The sequence below is a fragment of the Platalea leucorodia genome (genome assembly GCF_965183815.1).
Source record: "Platalea leucorodia genome assembly, chromosome: 3".
NCBI lineage: Eukaryota > Metazoa > Chordata > Aves > Pelecaniformes > Threskiornithidae > Platalea > Platalea leucorodia.
The window spans coordinates 103,921,213-103,937,866 of record NC_138825.1 but is presented as its reverse complement, the minus strand read 5'-3'; the positions used below and the strand labels follow the sequence as shown (position 1 = coordinate 103,937,866).

General features: G+C 35.6%; 1 protein-coding gene across 1 annotated transcript in view; it reads right to left on the bottom strand.

Annotated features, from left to right (window-relative positions):
- The window catches only part of CSMD1 (CUB and Sushi multiple domains 1), a gene marked incomplete at both ends in the record, with an annotated part of 1,257,610 nt that overhangs the window by 123,339 nt on the left and 1,117,617 nt on the right, over positions 1-16,654 (bottom strand). Inside the window, 4 exons of the mRNA XM_082305706.1 lie at positions 2,100-2,213; positions 2,367-2,447; positions 5,769-5,914; positions 8,608-8,785. Of these exons, the coding sequence (XP_082161832.1) occupies positions 2,100-2,213; positions 2,367-2,447; positions 5,769-5,914; positions 8,608-8,785 (519 nt within the window). The remainder of the gene's footprint in view (positions 1-2,099; positions 2,214-2,366; positions 2,448-5,768; positions 5,915-8,607; positions 8,786-16,654) is intronic.

Here is a 16,654-nt window from a genome sequence, read left to right as displayed (position 1 = left end):
TTACCTAACCCGGCTTTTGGAGAAATCTCATTCGGTTGTTTTAGGGAAGGCCTGACTAAGCTTTTTGACTTAACTCTAATACTACTTCTGATTTCTCCATCTTTGACTTCTCTTTTTATTCATAAATATCATCACTACACTAGGACAATATTATCACACCACCTCTCTAATGTAAGTGTTTTGAGCAGTCAGATTAGAGATCTCTACCTTACACTGAACGCCAATTAGCTGTTTTACTAGTACGTCAATTTTTGTGACCAATATAGGAGTATTTCTTGCTGTTGCAATGTTCATCATGCTTTAGTTTACATCTCTATGTTTGCCTAACAGCAATTAAAAAAGGAAAGAAATTTGTAGCAAAAGGATGTAAGGATAGGATGACAGCAGAGGCTCCAAGTGTATAAATACAAATCACAAATGGTCAACGACTGGTAAACATAAATTCATGCACAATAAGAGCATGCTCTGTAGAGTGCCTAGGGCTCTGCACATTAGACAGTACCTGGCGAGTTGTCATGGTACCAAGCACTCTGAGAAAGTCTGTCCTCAGACAGACCAGACAGGAAGGGAAAGGGAGTTGTAAGAAAAGCATGGTGTGGTCTGATTGCAGCTGGTCTGAAGGTCATTCATTCAGAATGATGTAGAAGTGGTCACTGAGACTGATTTTTCTTGCCTGTCAGATATTTCATCAGACTTGTATATTGTATCCTCAGACCTGGCCTTCTATCATATAAATATATTTCTTGCTTACTACAACATAGTGGCACAGCTCAGGAGAATGAAAAGTTTTCTGGCATCTTTTAAAAATGTAAAGCTCATCCAAATAAGGTCAATGTAAAAAATTACAAACTACAGGTAAAATACAGAAATATAAGAAGGCAGTCCAAAAATTAGTTTGAAATACAATATGCAAATTATATAGAAGTAGAAATTATTTTTCAAGTCTATCAGGATCATATAGTATTATATAAATGCAGTTCTGTACTGCATCACCTCAAAAGAAATAGAGTAGAATTGGAAAAGGTATTGAGAAGGTGACAACAATGATTAAAGGTATGAAATATCTTCTCATCTATAGAATCACACCATAAATATGGTGAATGGAGAACAACTTGTTATTGTTTCTTCCCGCATAAGAACTAGAGAACATGAAGTGAAAACAAGAAGTGCCAAGTTCAAAGCAGAGAAACAGAGAAACATCTTCACATATTACAAAAATAAATCATGCAACTTCTTGCACAAAACTTTAGGTTTTAAAACATTTACATGAGTTCAAAATGCGACTGAATAAATCCATTGAATAAATAGCCCTACAAGTTTCAAAATACAAAGAACATTGCTAGGTTAAGAGTGGCTTAGCTACAGTTGGGTGAAAGCCTTAATTAACTGCATGCTTGCAATAATCTTATATTCTTCACTAGAAAATCATTATTGGCCAGAGACAGAGATGGAACATGGAGTGTATGGTCTGATATAAAGGATTTCTGGTCTGATCCAGAAACACGTATTTCTTCCCTTCAGACACTTAGGTTTCAGAGTGTAACATGAGTACTTTCATATATTTGTCTAATGGTAAACTTGTAAATGATCTACCAATATTTCATATGATCTAGAAGAAATATTGATAAATATAAGCTAGAGTGTTATCATAAAATAGGAATTCATTTCAACATTTATATCCATAGTAATAATTCATGTAGACAGACAGAGGTATTAGAGAGGCTGGGATAAGAATAAAAACAAGTAATTCTATTTTCAAGAAAGGAAAATTAAATTTATTTAAAGATACAACTTGTCTGAAGAAAGTAAATCAGTTGCATCCCAAGTTATCTAAAGAAACTCCTCTCTCAGTGTTTCATTAATGGTGCAGTTAAATAGTTAAAAGCCACTTGTCTTTTGAGTGTAAAGAACTGAATGTGCAAAAATTTTAGGGACCAATTTGAAAATGCGCGCACTTCTTAGATATTGAATAAATAAATGGAAACTTTTCTTTTAAACATTATTGAAAATACAGTGCCCAAAAATATGATGCTTAATGTATAGGAAGATAAAAAAGGATGCATACTAATAATACGCAGACCATGCAAGCATATATTTACCTTCACAAAATGGAGAGGATCCTTCAAACTGCAACTGTGCATTCAGTTTGCAGGTTAATATATCTTGTCCAACAAGGGTGAAACCAGGATGGCACTTGTACTTCACAAAATCTCCTGAAAAAGTTATTGACAAAAAAGTTAACCCCCAAAAAACCTCAAACAGAAGTATACCAAAATCTCAGGTGGAAGATGAAATACATTAACAGTTTAGTTTGATTAGAATTCAAGTGAAAACATAAGAAAGAAAAGGAGATACTATTTTTTCACCTATTTCAAAGTCATCGTCTTCTGTAAACAAATCTGCATGTGGAACTGTGGGTGGAGGCTGGCACTTCTTCAGCTGATAAGCTGCAAATGTAAGTGAAAAAAAGATTAAATACTGGTGTATTAAGAATTATTTTACAGAAAATTCATTTTCTATTCACACTTTCAACATTACCAAAGCTGCACTGAACCTCATGGTCTCTCAGTTACAACATTTTCCAAGTTAAATGTCATGACATTACATATTATGTAAAAAAAAAAATTATTTTTATCAGTATAGATAGTATACTACACTGCCTAGATAGTATGCTAGACTGCTTAGATAGTTATAGATCCATTGTAGGATTGGATGCAGTTGTGATATTTATTAGGAGATTTTTGCAGCTACAAGGCTGCTGTTTCATGTAGCTGCCTTTGCATCATGTGATAGAGCTAATAGTTATAAATCACAGATTACTTAGATTTCCTGGAAAATCTGTAATTACCCATCACATACCTGACATGTCATATTCATTCTTAATTTAAGCATACTTGGAGTTAATCTTTCTCAGGATACAGGTATATATATTTACTTTAAGAAGAAATAGTAATGATAATGATAATTATATTACTATTATTATTCATTTATAATAATGAAATTGTATAAGTTACACAAAAAAAAAAAAAAAAAACAAAACACAATGCCTTTAAAACAAAATCTCTTCTCTACTCTTCAAATCTCTTTCAATAAATTGTGAGCAATCTCATAAGGAAGGTGACCAGTACAATGACTGACATGTTTCTAAAATGGAGTAGAATGCCTACAACAGCTGCAGAAGCCATTTCTGGATAAAAAATCCAAAACAGAGATTTAAGATTGTGATCAGAGTGCACATACTGTAGAAAACCCCTCCTCTTCATGGAACTAAATCACAGTCAAGAATACAAATTCTCCTCGTGACTTGATAGTCCTATTTTTGAGAAGTTAAAGAAATACAAAATATTGGGAATCAGCCCTTATCTTCCATGTAAGCTTCTATAACCCATTACTTTAAAGCAATTGTACAAGGAGAAAAAAAACAAACATGGAGAGTTTTTCATCCATGGAGAGTTTCAGGTTTTTTTCACCCATAGAGAGCTTCCAAGGACAAGGAGGAGAAAGCATATATGTTTTCCTCTGTACCTGTGTGTCCATATGGTGTTTCTGCTATAGATATATATATATCTACAAACACATACATGTAATTGTTATTATATATACCTAATAACACCAGGTTTTCTGGAGAACACCAGAGAAAAAAGCTTTGCAACCTGCTTAGACACTTGTAACAGCAAATATCTAAGAAATAGACACTAAGCAGGTTTCTAGCAATAACATTTTCCAAAAACTTAAAATTGTATCTATATGCATGTCCAGTAAGACCCTTGAGTTCACTGAACTAAGATATCCGTCCCCTAATATGTGGGCTCAAAAAATGGGAATCCTTTCAATTTAGTCTCCAAGAAGCCCAGTTTGCAGGGTTTTCTCAGCAGTGGCCTATGTCACTGCTTTGAATTCAATTAAAAGCATGGACACTGTTCACATTGTCCACCTATGGGACATTATGCAAAATATTATTATGCAAAATAAAGAAACAGTGCAGAGAAAAAGAAGCAGGTTCATTCTTTTTTCCCCTTGCTAGATTAACGCACTACGTACTGTGACAGAGTATGTATCTTGCCTTTTTATCATCTGAAGTCATCAACCCTGGAATACTGACTACACACTTATGTACCTTCAACTTAAGGCTGGAAAATGCTCTCACTCACTGACCATTCCCTGTAGTCTGCTTCTTAGACACTATCTTGTTATGTGGGAGCTATACGTTCCCTGCATGATGACTAAAGGCAGGTACTTTAGTTTCTGTAAAGTACAGAAACTACAGAGTACTAGTTTCGTAAAGACTTCCCCATGCAACTAGATACCTTCAGGTTGTCTCTTTCTGTGGCATTTCCTCCTGTCCTTGTGAATTAATTCACCCTATTTTTTTGAATTACAATCCAGAAGGCTAATAATCTTCCATTTAATATACCTAATTTGGGTGAATTAGTCAGAATTTGAACTAGAACTAGAATTCTAGAATGCCAAATTTGCGTGTTCTGTAACCCTGACTGTAACTTTGAACAAAATAATTTGCTGGATATTAGACTTAAAGCTATTGTTCATCCCTCCCATACCATCCCATCAACCTTTCTGACCATGAGCCCTAGGACTAATCAGCTGGTGAACAATTTTATTACAGAACGTTAAAAGTAAGTTAACTAATAAATAGCCCAAAATAATTCAAAAAGTAAAAGCTCAATATTTGATATCTTAATATTAAAGATAGAACATAGTTTATTCAGAGACACGAACATTCTTAAGATTTTTTTTAATGCATGATTTTAAAAACTAATTTGTACTGTTATTTTTAAAAAAGTAGCAAACCCATGAATTCCAGGCCCTACAGAGGGACCTGGACAGGCTGGATCGTTGGGCCGGGGCAAACTGCATGAGATTAAACAAGGCAAAGTGCCGGGTCCTGCACTTCGGTCACAACAACCCCATGCAATGCTCCAGGCTGGAGGAGGAGTGGCTGGAGAGCTGCCCTGCAGAAAGGACCTGGGGGTGCTGGTTGACAGCCACCTGAACATGAGCCAGCAGTGTGCTCAGGTGGCCAAGAGGGCCAATGGCATCCTGGCTTGTATCAGGAATAGTGTGGCCAGCAGGACCAGGAAGGTGATAGTGCCCCTGTAGTTGGCACTGGTGCGGCCGCACCTCGAGTACTGTGTTCAGTTTCGGGCCCCTCACTACAAGAAGGACATTGAGGTGCTGGAGCGTGTCCAAAGAAGGGCAACAAAGTTGGTGAAGTGTCTAGAGCACAAGTCTTATGAGGAGCGTCTGAGGGAGCTGGGGTTGTTTAGCCTGGAGAAGAGGAGGCTGAGGGGAGACCTTATTGCTCTCTACAACTACCTGAAAGGAGGTTGTAGTGAGGTGGGGATCGGTATCTTCTCCCTAGTAACAAGTGATAGGACGAGAGGAAACGTCCTCAAGCTGCGCCAGGGGAGGTTTAGGTTGGATATTAGGAAAAACTTCTTCACCAAAAAAGTAGTCAGGCACTGGAACAGGCTGCCCAGGGAAGTGGTTGAGTCTCCATCCCTGGAGGTATTTAAAAGATGGGTAGACGTGGTGCTTGAGGACGTGGTTTAGTGGTGGACTTGGCAGTGCTAGGTTAATGGGTCTTTTCCAACCTTAATGATTCTATGATTCTATGATTCTATGATTCTATGATTCTAATCATAGTTAATTTATTTAAGATCATTCATTACATCACAAATTAAGAAATATTTTTAAATTTCACTAATTGTTTGTGGTAATTAGATGTTAATGATATAAAGCAAACTGACCATGAAAATTGAGGACAAAGAATCCTCCTGTTGAAAAATCACTGTGAAATTTGAGGAGGACTTGATTGGTGGAACTATAAGCTGTTTCCAGAGCTGTGTTCCCACTGAAAACTCCCAGCTGAGGCGAATTATGATCAGGACCATCCCTAGGAAGGGAAACATAAAAAATTAGCTGAAGAAATACTGTACTTAACATTAACATTAATTTAGCAGCCTCTTTTCTCTGGAGAGCAGGTTAAATTTTTGTAAAAAATTTTTTCCTAATAATTCAAAATGAATTTGTTTTGTTTTTATTTCTAGCAACACAGAATACTCTTTCTAACTTCAAAGCCTAATAGTTTTTGAGAGACCAGGAGTACTTTACAATAGCTTTTATGTTTCCATGGACAAGTAATTTATTGGCTGAATGAAATGTTCTCTCTCTGTTCCTGCCACAACTTCTCATGTATACATTAGCTAAAAAAAAAATTCTAGAAAACTCTTGTAATCTTACCATATTTCTAACATTTTTTGGCCTAGATTCTACAAGTCCTTACTCATGACTAACACATACAGAGGTGTGGAAGTTGCAAGTTATGCTTGCCATTTAAATTAATTCCAAAGACTCAAAGGTATCTCCTAAAGGAAAAAAAAAAAAAAGGGAAAAAAAAACCTGGAAAAATTTTTTTGTGTGTTTCTGAAGAGTAGGGTAGATACCCAAAGAGACATATACTCCAGTAACATCAGGCTGCATTCATTTCCAGTATCATCATGTAGAACATTCAGGCCTGAACAGGCAGAATAAGTGAATAAACAAAAACCCCTGCTTTTATCACTGAAGAATTTTTTGAACTCTGCAACACTTATTTCTGGTCTTTTTGTATATTGCATGTAATGAATCTAAACTGAATAAAAAAGCTTTTGTGATATGTATTTTAGAAGGCTAGACATCATCTAGAAGCTCTCTGAAAGCTGTTAGTTTTTAACTTTTCACTGTCTTTAAATCAGAGGGATATTTGTTCACCTCAGTTGTCTTGTTAAAAAGCCAAGCATTAACTAATTTTTCTCTGTCTCAAACCTATTAAGATTATCTGTTCATAAAAAGAAAAATCCACTGTATGGAAAAACTCTCATTCAACTTTTAAAAGAATGTATGTCATGTACATAAATTGTACATACAACTCATATTTTTAAAAATGTAATTTAAATTAATTATTTTTCTCTTATACAGTTTTTCAGGATTATTCAGGCTTCCAATTTCTGCTCTGGTATTAGTGACAACAAGAAAAACTATAAGTGACTTGGCATAAAAATGTATTTTCTTCTTCCTGCTGCCTTGAAAACAAGAGTGAAAGTAATAAATATTGAATAGGAACTTGATAATTTACTTAGGTTTTCATTTTAAAAGTCTGATTCCCGGGGCGGGGGGGTGTGGGGGGGGAAATGAAAACAAAAAAAGCTTTGATATTAAGATTTGACTTTTCATACAGAAGTGAATGGCATATACACAACGGACTGACTTACTTAAACAAAATTACACTAAACAGTCTCCTCCCAGCAAATTCAGGAGCTATCCATCCCTGATACCTCAGCAAATAACTCTAAAGAAAGCATGCTTGTAATTCACAGGTAATTGGGAACTGAGAGAAATAAGCTGTAAACCAGTTTTTTTTCAAAATTTTTATTGAAAGAATATAAAAATTCAGGAATTCAGCACATACTTCAGCCAAACATGTTCAAAAAGCTGACACAATTTTAGGACTTAATTGCTTAGGCAAAAAGAGAAGTCATTGTTACAGTTAGATCCTTACCAGTGAATGTTTTTTTTTTTTCATTATTTAACATGCCAGAGTGAACAACCAATGATGCATTTTAGACTTGGATTTATAGGTAATGCAGATACCAGAGGCAGCCAAACAGCAGTTCATAAACAGTTATGCTTCTCTATAAACTGACTGGATTTTCCCTGAATTATATGGACTTTAGTATTGCTGTCTGGAAAAAACTCACCCCAGACAGCAATAGGTACAGGAATAGTGGACTAGCTGGGAGATGGGAGCAGCTGACTCACACAGGAGTAAGTTATGTCTTATATTCTGTGCAAACTGTCCTTTTGCCAAACTATCTGTAGCATATACGAGAGACAAGTCACTTTGCATACTCTGCGGGGTAAGGACCAGAGTTAGCCATGATGAGAAAGTATGTAACAACTTCAGCATCATCTATGCCTGCCTTTTAGTGCAGTAAATTCGTATGCAAAAATTTAGACAGCCCTGAGACCTCTTCCTGCAGCTGAGGACACAAAGTTGAGATGGGTATGGGGGGTAAGAAATACAAGTTCAGAGAAGGGGAACACACAATATGAAGCTTAAAGACAAGGGCTGAAATCCTGGCTTGAGAAACATGGAGAGTATGTCTATCAGCCATATTAAGATACTAGAAAAAGTTAAGAAAATCTTAATTAGTGTCTAAATTAGTTAACGCCTAAAGATGTCAAAAAGTTTTGCCACAACTAACATATATTGCCTCATATGTTCATGCAACATATAATTCAACATAACGCAGATTATTACATCACTTTGACCTCACATGGCCTCTCTTAGAAAACAGAGAGCTCAAAGAAGATCTGATTGATAACTGAGTTTGAGTTTCAAAGTCCTTTTGGAACAATATTCTTAAAGAGTTCAGACAGCTATATATAATATTATTTTTTTCATATAATCGTATAACTTGTTTTATGCTGTTCTTCAGCACATATGACAACCTAAAGACCAATACTAAGCCAAAGCTGTAGCTTGGGACAGTGAGATCCGATAAATCAATCAGAAAAAAATTACTTTTGTTTTGAAAAATTGCATACCAAACTGCAATGTAGTCATTCACAGGTTCAGTTTGGAGTAAGGTAAAGTTGATATAAATCCCATGGCCTGGAGGTACAATAATTAACCAAGTACAGTCCTTGGAATTTGGGTATTCATCTGGAAATCCTGGGGAATAAACTGTACCATTCTGAGCGGTTACATTATAGCCACAAGGAGCTGAAAAGAAAACAAATGAACAATTAGTAGGAGAAACATACTTTTTCATGTTACAAATTGAATATCAAAATGCTCCCAAATTTTAAAAGCTCCACAGGACAAGACAATCTAGGTGTAAAGACAGCATTTTTCTTTGTTGGTTGCTTCTCAGAGACAGAAAGTATTGATATTTCTAAGAAATAATTTATCCTGTTGTCTTTCAGATTTTATTTCTTAAAATCCATCAAAATCTACTGGGAATATTGTTTTTATACAAAATTATTGAAACTAAGTTATCACACATTTAAAAAGGGGCACCTTTTGCTTGCATTCAAGATTAAGAAACAAATAAACAAGCAAACAAAGCTTGCATGTTTCCATACGACTGAACCCTAATTGAACAGGAACACAGTTCTGGAAAAAAAAAGGTCAATTGTTCTTTCACTACCCCAAATACCATGACACTTTATTTCTGACACTTTTAGCCGTGTTTAGTGGTACTTCAGTTGCAGTTTGTATGATGACTATTCTTATGACAGGTAAAATGAAGAGACACAAATTAGCATGCACTTGCTGAATGAAATCTGTAGGCAAATCAGTGCCATGAAAAGGTGGTTGATTTAATTCAAGGGTAGCAAATATGTAATCATGTGCTCTCTTTTGAGTCTCAGTTTTGGGGAACTGACTAATTATGGATGCAAGCATGGATCTGAGTAGACATATGGCCATTAATGCTAACTAATCTCATCTATGGGCACTTAATCTCATCTTAATCTCATCTGTGGGCACTCAGTCTAGCTCTGGAACTTTTCTGATTAGCTCTTACCATAAAGCTTATATTATTATTGCCCGGGTTCCTATGACTCTCCTTCAGACTCTCTTCATTTCTTTTTCACTTTTCAACAAGTGATGGAAAAGGAAGAGGAAGAAGAAGAGGAAAAAGAAAAGGAAAATGGAAAGGAAAAAAAAAAGGGAAAAAGGAAGACGGACTCAGAAATGCAGAAGGATGTCACATTTCCTGTATGGTTTAAAGCTCCTATACCATTGGGGTAGAAGGATCATCTGGCTAGTTGACAAGTAGCCCTTTTTGGAGGAATTCTTTTAACAATCACTGGATTTATAGGACAGGTTAAAGAGGCTTTAACCACTTCACTTCATCCATATCGGTACTAGCTAGTATGATGAATTTAGCACATCTTCCCATCCTAGAACAGATCAGCATCTGCTCCTGAACTACAACCCTTTAGTGCTCAACAAAGGAAACAAGCTAAGGAAAATGAAGGGTTGGTTCTATCTGTCTGATTCCTAGTTGCATGTATAGGCCAAGGGCAGCTGGCAATCAGCTCTGATGGTTCTATGATGAAAATATGACTTGAACTTGTTTTTTACTGTTTCCTAATCCCCTACATTTATGCCATGCTCACATTGCCTGGTCTCAGAAATCTAGTCTGTTCTTTCCACAGTACTTCATGTTTTCAGCTAAAAGACTGCTTTGACAAATATGCTTACTACATTGAAATACACTTCCTGACACTAATATAGTGACAAGCGGAAAATCCTTTAAGTTCTAGTTAAGATATAGGATTTTTCTGATAAACTTTTATACTTAAATATTTTTTGAGTTTATTATATCTTTGACAGATTTATTAATGTTGTCAATGATTGCATACATTTTTTATTTTGCATCTGTTATTCTCTAATACTCTACAAAGAATGCAGATTGGTTGTATCTCAGTAAAGATAGTCTAATTCGTCTTATATCATTGTTAGCTATGATAGGTCAATAAGTTGTCTCAGAAAACAGAAAATTCACAGATAACAAAACTCTAATAGAATAAGCAATACACACAGCTGATACTGAGCTTTCTCCAAAGATCCTTAAAAATCACAGAAGACAGAAAATTAAACAGAAATAACAGGCTATATTTCACACAAGACAAAAATAGCTTTAGTTTGAATAACAAATCCGTCTAAATTAATGAAGTTATTGCATTTCGAATGATAGGTATGAAGAAACACAGATTTTTGACAGGGAAAAGCATATAACCAAGTCTTCTAAACTTTCAAACGCTAACAGTACACCACATGCTAATTTACAAATGCATGAATACCATACTATGTGCTCCCATGCCCATTCATACTTAATTCCAGATACAACATTTTGCATGGAAGGACAGTAAACATTTTTAAAGATCCACCCAAAGGTGCCCAAACCTAGTTAGTCATTTATTGACAGCTACGTATGTTATGTAAAGACAGCTAAGGTATATCGTTAGGACAACCTGATTGCACAGGAGTGAAGTCTTAGAGCATGACTACCTGACAAGCTTCTACTATGATCTTGTGAGCAGAAATTAATTTTCTCCCATATACTGATTAAGCTCTTTAATGTATCTCAAATCATCTGCCACATAGTGGAGAATATGATTTAGAATGGGAATGGCTTCCAAAAGCAGGCACATCTTTGCTCTGTTCAGACAGTTCTCCAGTCCCAGACTACAGTTTTGAATCTGTGCGTTCTGCTCATCTCCTCTCCGTTCAACATGCCTATACTAGAATCGGGTTCATAACTATTTAACCCCTTTGTTATACGAATTTCCACAACTGTTCACAGTATATATATATACCAAACCCTGTTTGGTGTAACTGTTTGCCTTAGAGAAGTAGGGATGAAAATACCTTGAAAAGGCTCGTGAGTATAGGGAGTGTTACATGGTGCAGAGCAGCTCATATTGTGAAAGTTCATAGAAACTCATCTACCTCAAGGACAACAATGTCAGTTATGAACTTGGGGATGCCCATCTTCAGCCCCATGATACAACAAGTTTATCCATGTCATCCTTTCATCACAAAGCATGAAGCCAACAAATCTGTCTTTTGAATGAGAATAGACCAGAGGCTTGGTTTACTAGCTTAAAATAAAAAACTGAATGACCTAAAGGGTGCTAGACAGCTATACACCACACATCTCAGATGACTTAGGAGAAGAATCTAGAAGAAAAGTCCTAAAGTTCTAGCCATAATGCTCTAGGTGGCAACTACCAGCATTACAATTATAGCAAAAATTGCCCATGAAATCTCAGAAAGTTTCAGATTTTTAAAAATTCCATATCAAAAATGAATATATTTGAAAAATGCTGTTTTGCTGGGCCAGGGCAGGGGTGTTTGAATTCATTCTTCTGTTGGCAAGTACCTGCAGTTTAGCTGAACATTACAGGCACACTCATTTTGTCTCATATGATCAGATAACTCCTGAGATTTGTTTTCACAACACTAACACAGATCTTCAGTGAGAACACTTAGCAGGGCAAGCTTCCAGCCACAGCACTATCATTTACCATCTTTTTTTAAATTATTGTTTTCCCTGTCTACTGATGGCCCTGATATTATTCACCAGGCAAAAAACCAAACCAAACCAAACAATAAGCCCACAACTTTTCTTTATCATGAGGGGAGGGAACCTTACAACTAGCCTGGAGAAATTCTATCAGTTTAAGACTTCTTGCAATTCGACATGTCTCACTGTCTTCCTAGGTTCAAATGTTTATAAAAAACAATACTATCAAGAGCCACCTAGTCTAACTGTTTTTGTCTTCCCCCAGGTCCCAGGATTTTTTCCAATTAATTAAATCAGAAATTCGTAGTGTTATCTTTGGTCTCACTAGGAAATACTAATATACGAAAATTTGGTAACAGCACATCAGGTGGCTAAAAATATCAAACTATGATTATACAGCACATAGAAGTGGGGCAATTTTTAATGCCAGTAGAAAAACAAAATATGCTTCATGTTTTTGAGAGAGACCTTCACTTTGATGTTTCCCTTAGTCCATATGAGAAGCTTGAAAGGGTACCAAACATCCCTCTATTACTACTGTGAATCCTATGAAATCATGGAATACAGAAAAGATATGGAAAGGATAAAAAAACCCTTAACAAGTAAAACCTTAGCCATATAGCCCAGTAAATATAGCGGTGCACTGCTAATAATAGGCCATGGACTTTGTGTTAAACTAACAAACCAGGCCACAGGCTGTCAGGTTTTTTCTGGACTTGTTCTGGCAGTCCAGAGAATTGTTTTAACTTGTAACAGCAGTTATCTAATCAAGTAACTACTTACTACTTCATTTCACCTTTGTATAACTGTGTGATGTAACACAATGTTATATTAAGAATAGTGTGGCCAGCAGGACCAGGGAGGTGACAGTGCCCCTGTACTCGGCACTGGTGAGGCCGCACCTCGAGTCCTGTGTTCAGTTTTGGGCCCCTCACTACAAGAAGGACATTGAGGTGCTGGAGCATGTCCAGAGAAGGGCAACGAAGCTAGTGAAGAGTCTAGAGAACAAATCTTATGAGGAGCGGCTGAGGGAGCTGGGGTTGTTTAGCCTGGAGAAGAGAAGGCTGAGGGGAGACCTTAGTGCTCTCTACAACTACCCGAAAGGAGGTTGTAGCGAGGTGGGGGTTGTCCTCTTCTCCCAAGTAACAAGCAATAGGACGAGAGGAAATGGCCTCAAGCTGTGCCAGGGGAAGTTTAGGTTGGATATTAGGAAAAACTTCTTCACCGAAAGGGTGGTCAAGCATTGGACCAGGCTGCCCAGGGAAGTGGTTGAGTCCCCATCCCTGGAGGTATTTAAAGAACAGATAGATGTGGTGCTCGAGGACATGGTATAGTGAAGACTTGGCAGTGCTAGGTTAACGGTTGGACTCGATGATCTTAAGGGTCTTTTCCAACCTTAACGATTCTATGATTCTAAGATTCTATGATTCTATATATATAAAATTATGAATAAAAGATAGTAATAACAAATAGGTTTCCTGTATTAAATGAACTTCTTGCAGCCCTTCTCCCAGACTGACACCATTGTCCTTAAGACCATATAGGCACTGGAAAAGAGTACATGAGAGAATTCTGGAATCACAGACCTATTTTCCACATCTTACACACAAAAATACATAAACTTTTTTTTATGAATAATTTATGGGTGACATATTCATTGTCAGATTTCCATGGGACAACTGTATGGACAACCCAATCTTTTTCTCTGAAGCAGTGACAACTTTCTTTTGTGAGCCACTACCAGATCTCTTATTTCTCTCAGCCTTCTGCATTATGTGTAATCTTCTGTAGAAAGGTTTTGATCTGAACTTCTAAGAATACTGGCCATAGCTAGAAAAGTGATTTAATTCTTCCATTGATTTCCCTCTCAGACCTACTGCAAAATTCCAATGATCAGAGACCTTATAATAATTTGTTTTCCTCGTTGCAAAAACATTTATATGTCATAATAATTTTTCCAGCAGTGCTATACCGAGCTTTAATGTACAGAAATGAATTTTCTACAAAGCAAGTAGTGTGCTACTGAGAAAACTGAGAGACTGAGAAAACTCTGCATACTCAGCCAAAACACTATGAAACTTGCTCTTTAGTCAGAAATCATAGCTATAAATGTACACAACTGCACACACAATGGAGATGCATCCATTCAGGCCTCAGCTGTGTGGAGCTGTGCAATGTAGGTGCCTGCGGGTAGGCTTGGAAGACAGGATGCATGTGCAAAGGAACCAGGACAAATGTACATTCTGAATTACAGACATGTCAGTAACAGAGAACAGAGGAATGACTTCTTTGAGTTAGGAAATGAAGATAAAACTATTGAATTAAAACTGGATGGGGGGTGGGGACACAACAGAGAAGAAAAAGAATAATTTTATCTTCATATCATTATAAACTAAATATTATTTTCTCTTCCTGCATGTTAATTCAAACAGAACAAATATTTCTTTACTCTCACTTCATCTAAGAAAACATAGAAAATGCTAATTTGTACCATAAAAATCTAAACCACTCCTAATGTAGACCTTATGTATCTTCAAAATTCTTTTAGGAAACATTTCTCTATGGAGTAAAAAGGTATAAGAAATAAAAGATATAAGGCTGCTATGCCCTTTGGTGCTGCATCTATATCACTACTCAGGAATATTATCTATTATTTGGAAGTCCCTTTATAACTCCAAAGATGTCTTCATTTTGTGTTAGATCAGAAAAAAACATACTCTCCCAGTAACAAATAGCTGTTTTTAATCACCATCAAACTAGAGGAAACTCAGTAATGTTCTCACATGTAAAGTGAAGGCATTTAAACAGGCATTTAATCTCTTTTAGGTTTAAAAAATACATCTGGATATAAAGCAATTTTGTATTTTCTGTATCTTCCATACGGTCTTCAGATTTCCACACACACACACACACACACCATTTTTTGAAAGTGACATCATTATTTCCAGACAAGATAGTCCCTATTCTTGCTTGATATTCTGCTTGTAACTCTAACTGTTCTTTTCATCATAGCATTGTATTGTATATGGAACATATGTTAATAGTATACTATCATCACCTTTTACACTTTTATGTAACTCTTTAAAGGATTTTGTAAAACTTTACCGTATGTTTAATGTGAGGAAAAATATTTCATATTTGTTTATAGTGCAGTTTTATCATGAATAACCTTGTATTTTCTTTCAAAACATTGATAAAGTTGAATCCATAAACCAATCTCCTTTGAATAAAAACACCTTCTTTAAATAGTCCTTTCTCATCTTTGATTTTTTTTAGAACTCAAAATTAATTACTCATTAATTCATGTAATATATGGAAAAATATTTTGTAAAGTGCTGTAATTTTTAATTAAAAAGTCATATGGAGCTACAGATCACATTCAATGTAAAGTTTTATATACCTAGAACAGGACTTGTAAAACATTTAAGTGCAGAATTGAAATCTCCAATCCTCCCATTCATTTACCGTCTAATTCAGGAGGCACTTAAAGACAGCATCCTTGGGAAAAAAAGCACATGACTGGAGTACTTAAGCCCACATTTTAGGCTAAATTAATTCTCCAAAATAAGTACATAAGTTAGCTATAATAGTTAACAGAAAGAGATAAGTGGCCTTAACAGAATCTTTCAGAGCAAGATTTGGCAATTTTATTTGATCAATGATCTTAAAGGTCTTTTCCAACCTAAATGATTCTATGATTCTATGATTCTATAAGATTAGACACATAACTTAAAAGGAATGTTACAGATTCTTTTAATTAAAAGACATGGGAGATGATGGTTCACATCTTTAATCTAAATATGCCAGTGGTAAAAGTGTTGGGAAAAAAACATTACAAAAAAAAATCATTATGAGTTATAACCAACCACTTTGACAGAGATGTGACACATTATCACAATGTATGTCTCTAAGGAAAGCATTAGCCCTACTCTCACAAAGAACTACATTTTCTCATGCCTCTCCACTCTTTTTCCTTTGGGAGGTATGGTTTTATAAGACGTGCCTATATTGCCTATTGCAGCGTGGACCAATGGAGTAGCATAAGGCTCAGAAGGTGTTTCCCAACACAATTACAATGATAGTTTGCTAAGATAATATAATTAATTAATTATTATATTAATTGTTTATGTTGGTATTTCTTTTTTTTTACTTATTCTTCTCCCCAAAAGAGAAATTAATAGTCCAAAATAGGTTTTAATTTATTTGCATGCATTTCTTTTTACTTAAATTGAAATAAATATTTTTGCAAAATGTGTAAACCTTCTTCCAGTTGTTCTGATGCACAGATTAAAAAAAAAAAGAAAAAATGGAAGACATGGGAACAGCAGTCACATCTTGATAGCCCTTTAACAGTAAATGTACCCATTGATTGTACAGAGTTACACATTGTCTTGTATGCTAGAAATTTTCTAATGCCATTCAATACTGGAAACATCATTTTAGTACTTTTACTTTTACTGTCAAAAACACAAAACAGCAGAAGTGCCTGGCAATAAAACTCTGTTCTTTAATTTGAAAATAAAACAAAACTCAATACTGTCATTTGTTCAAAT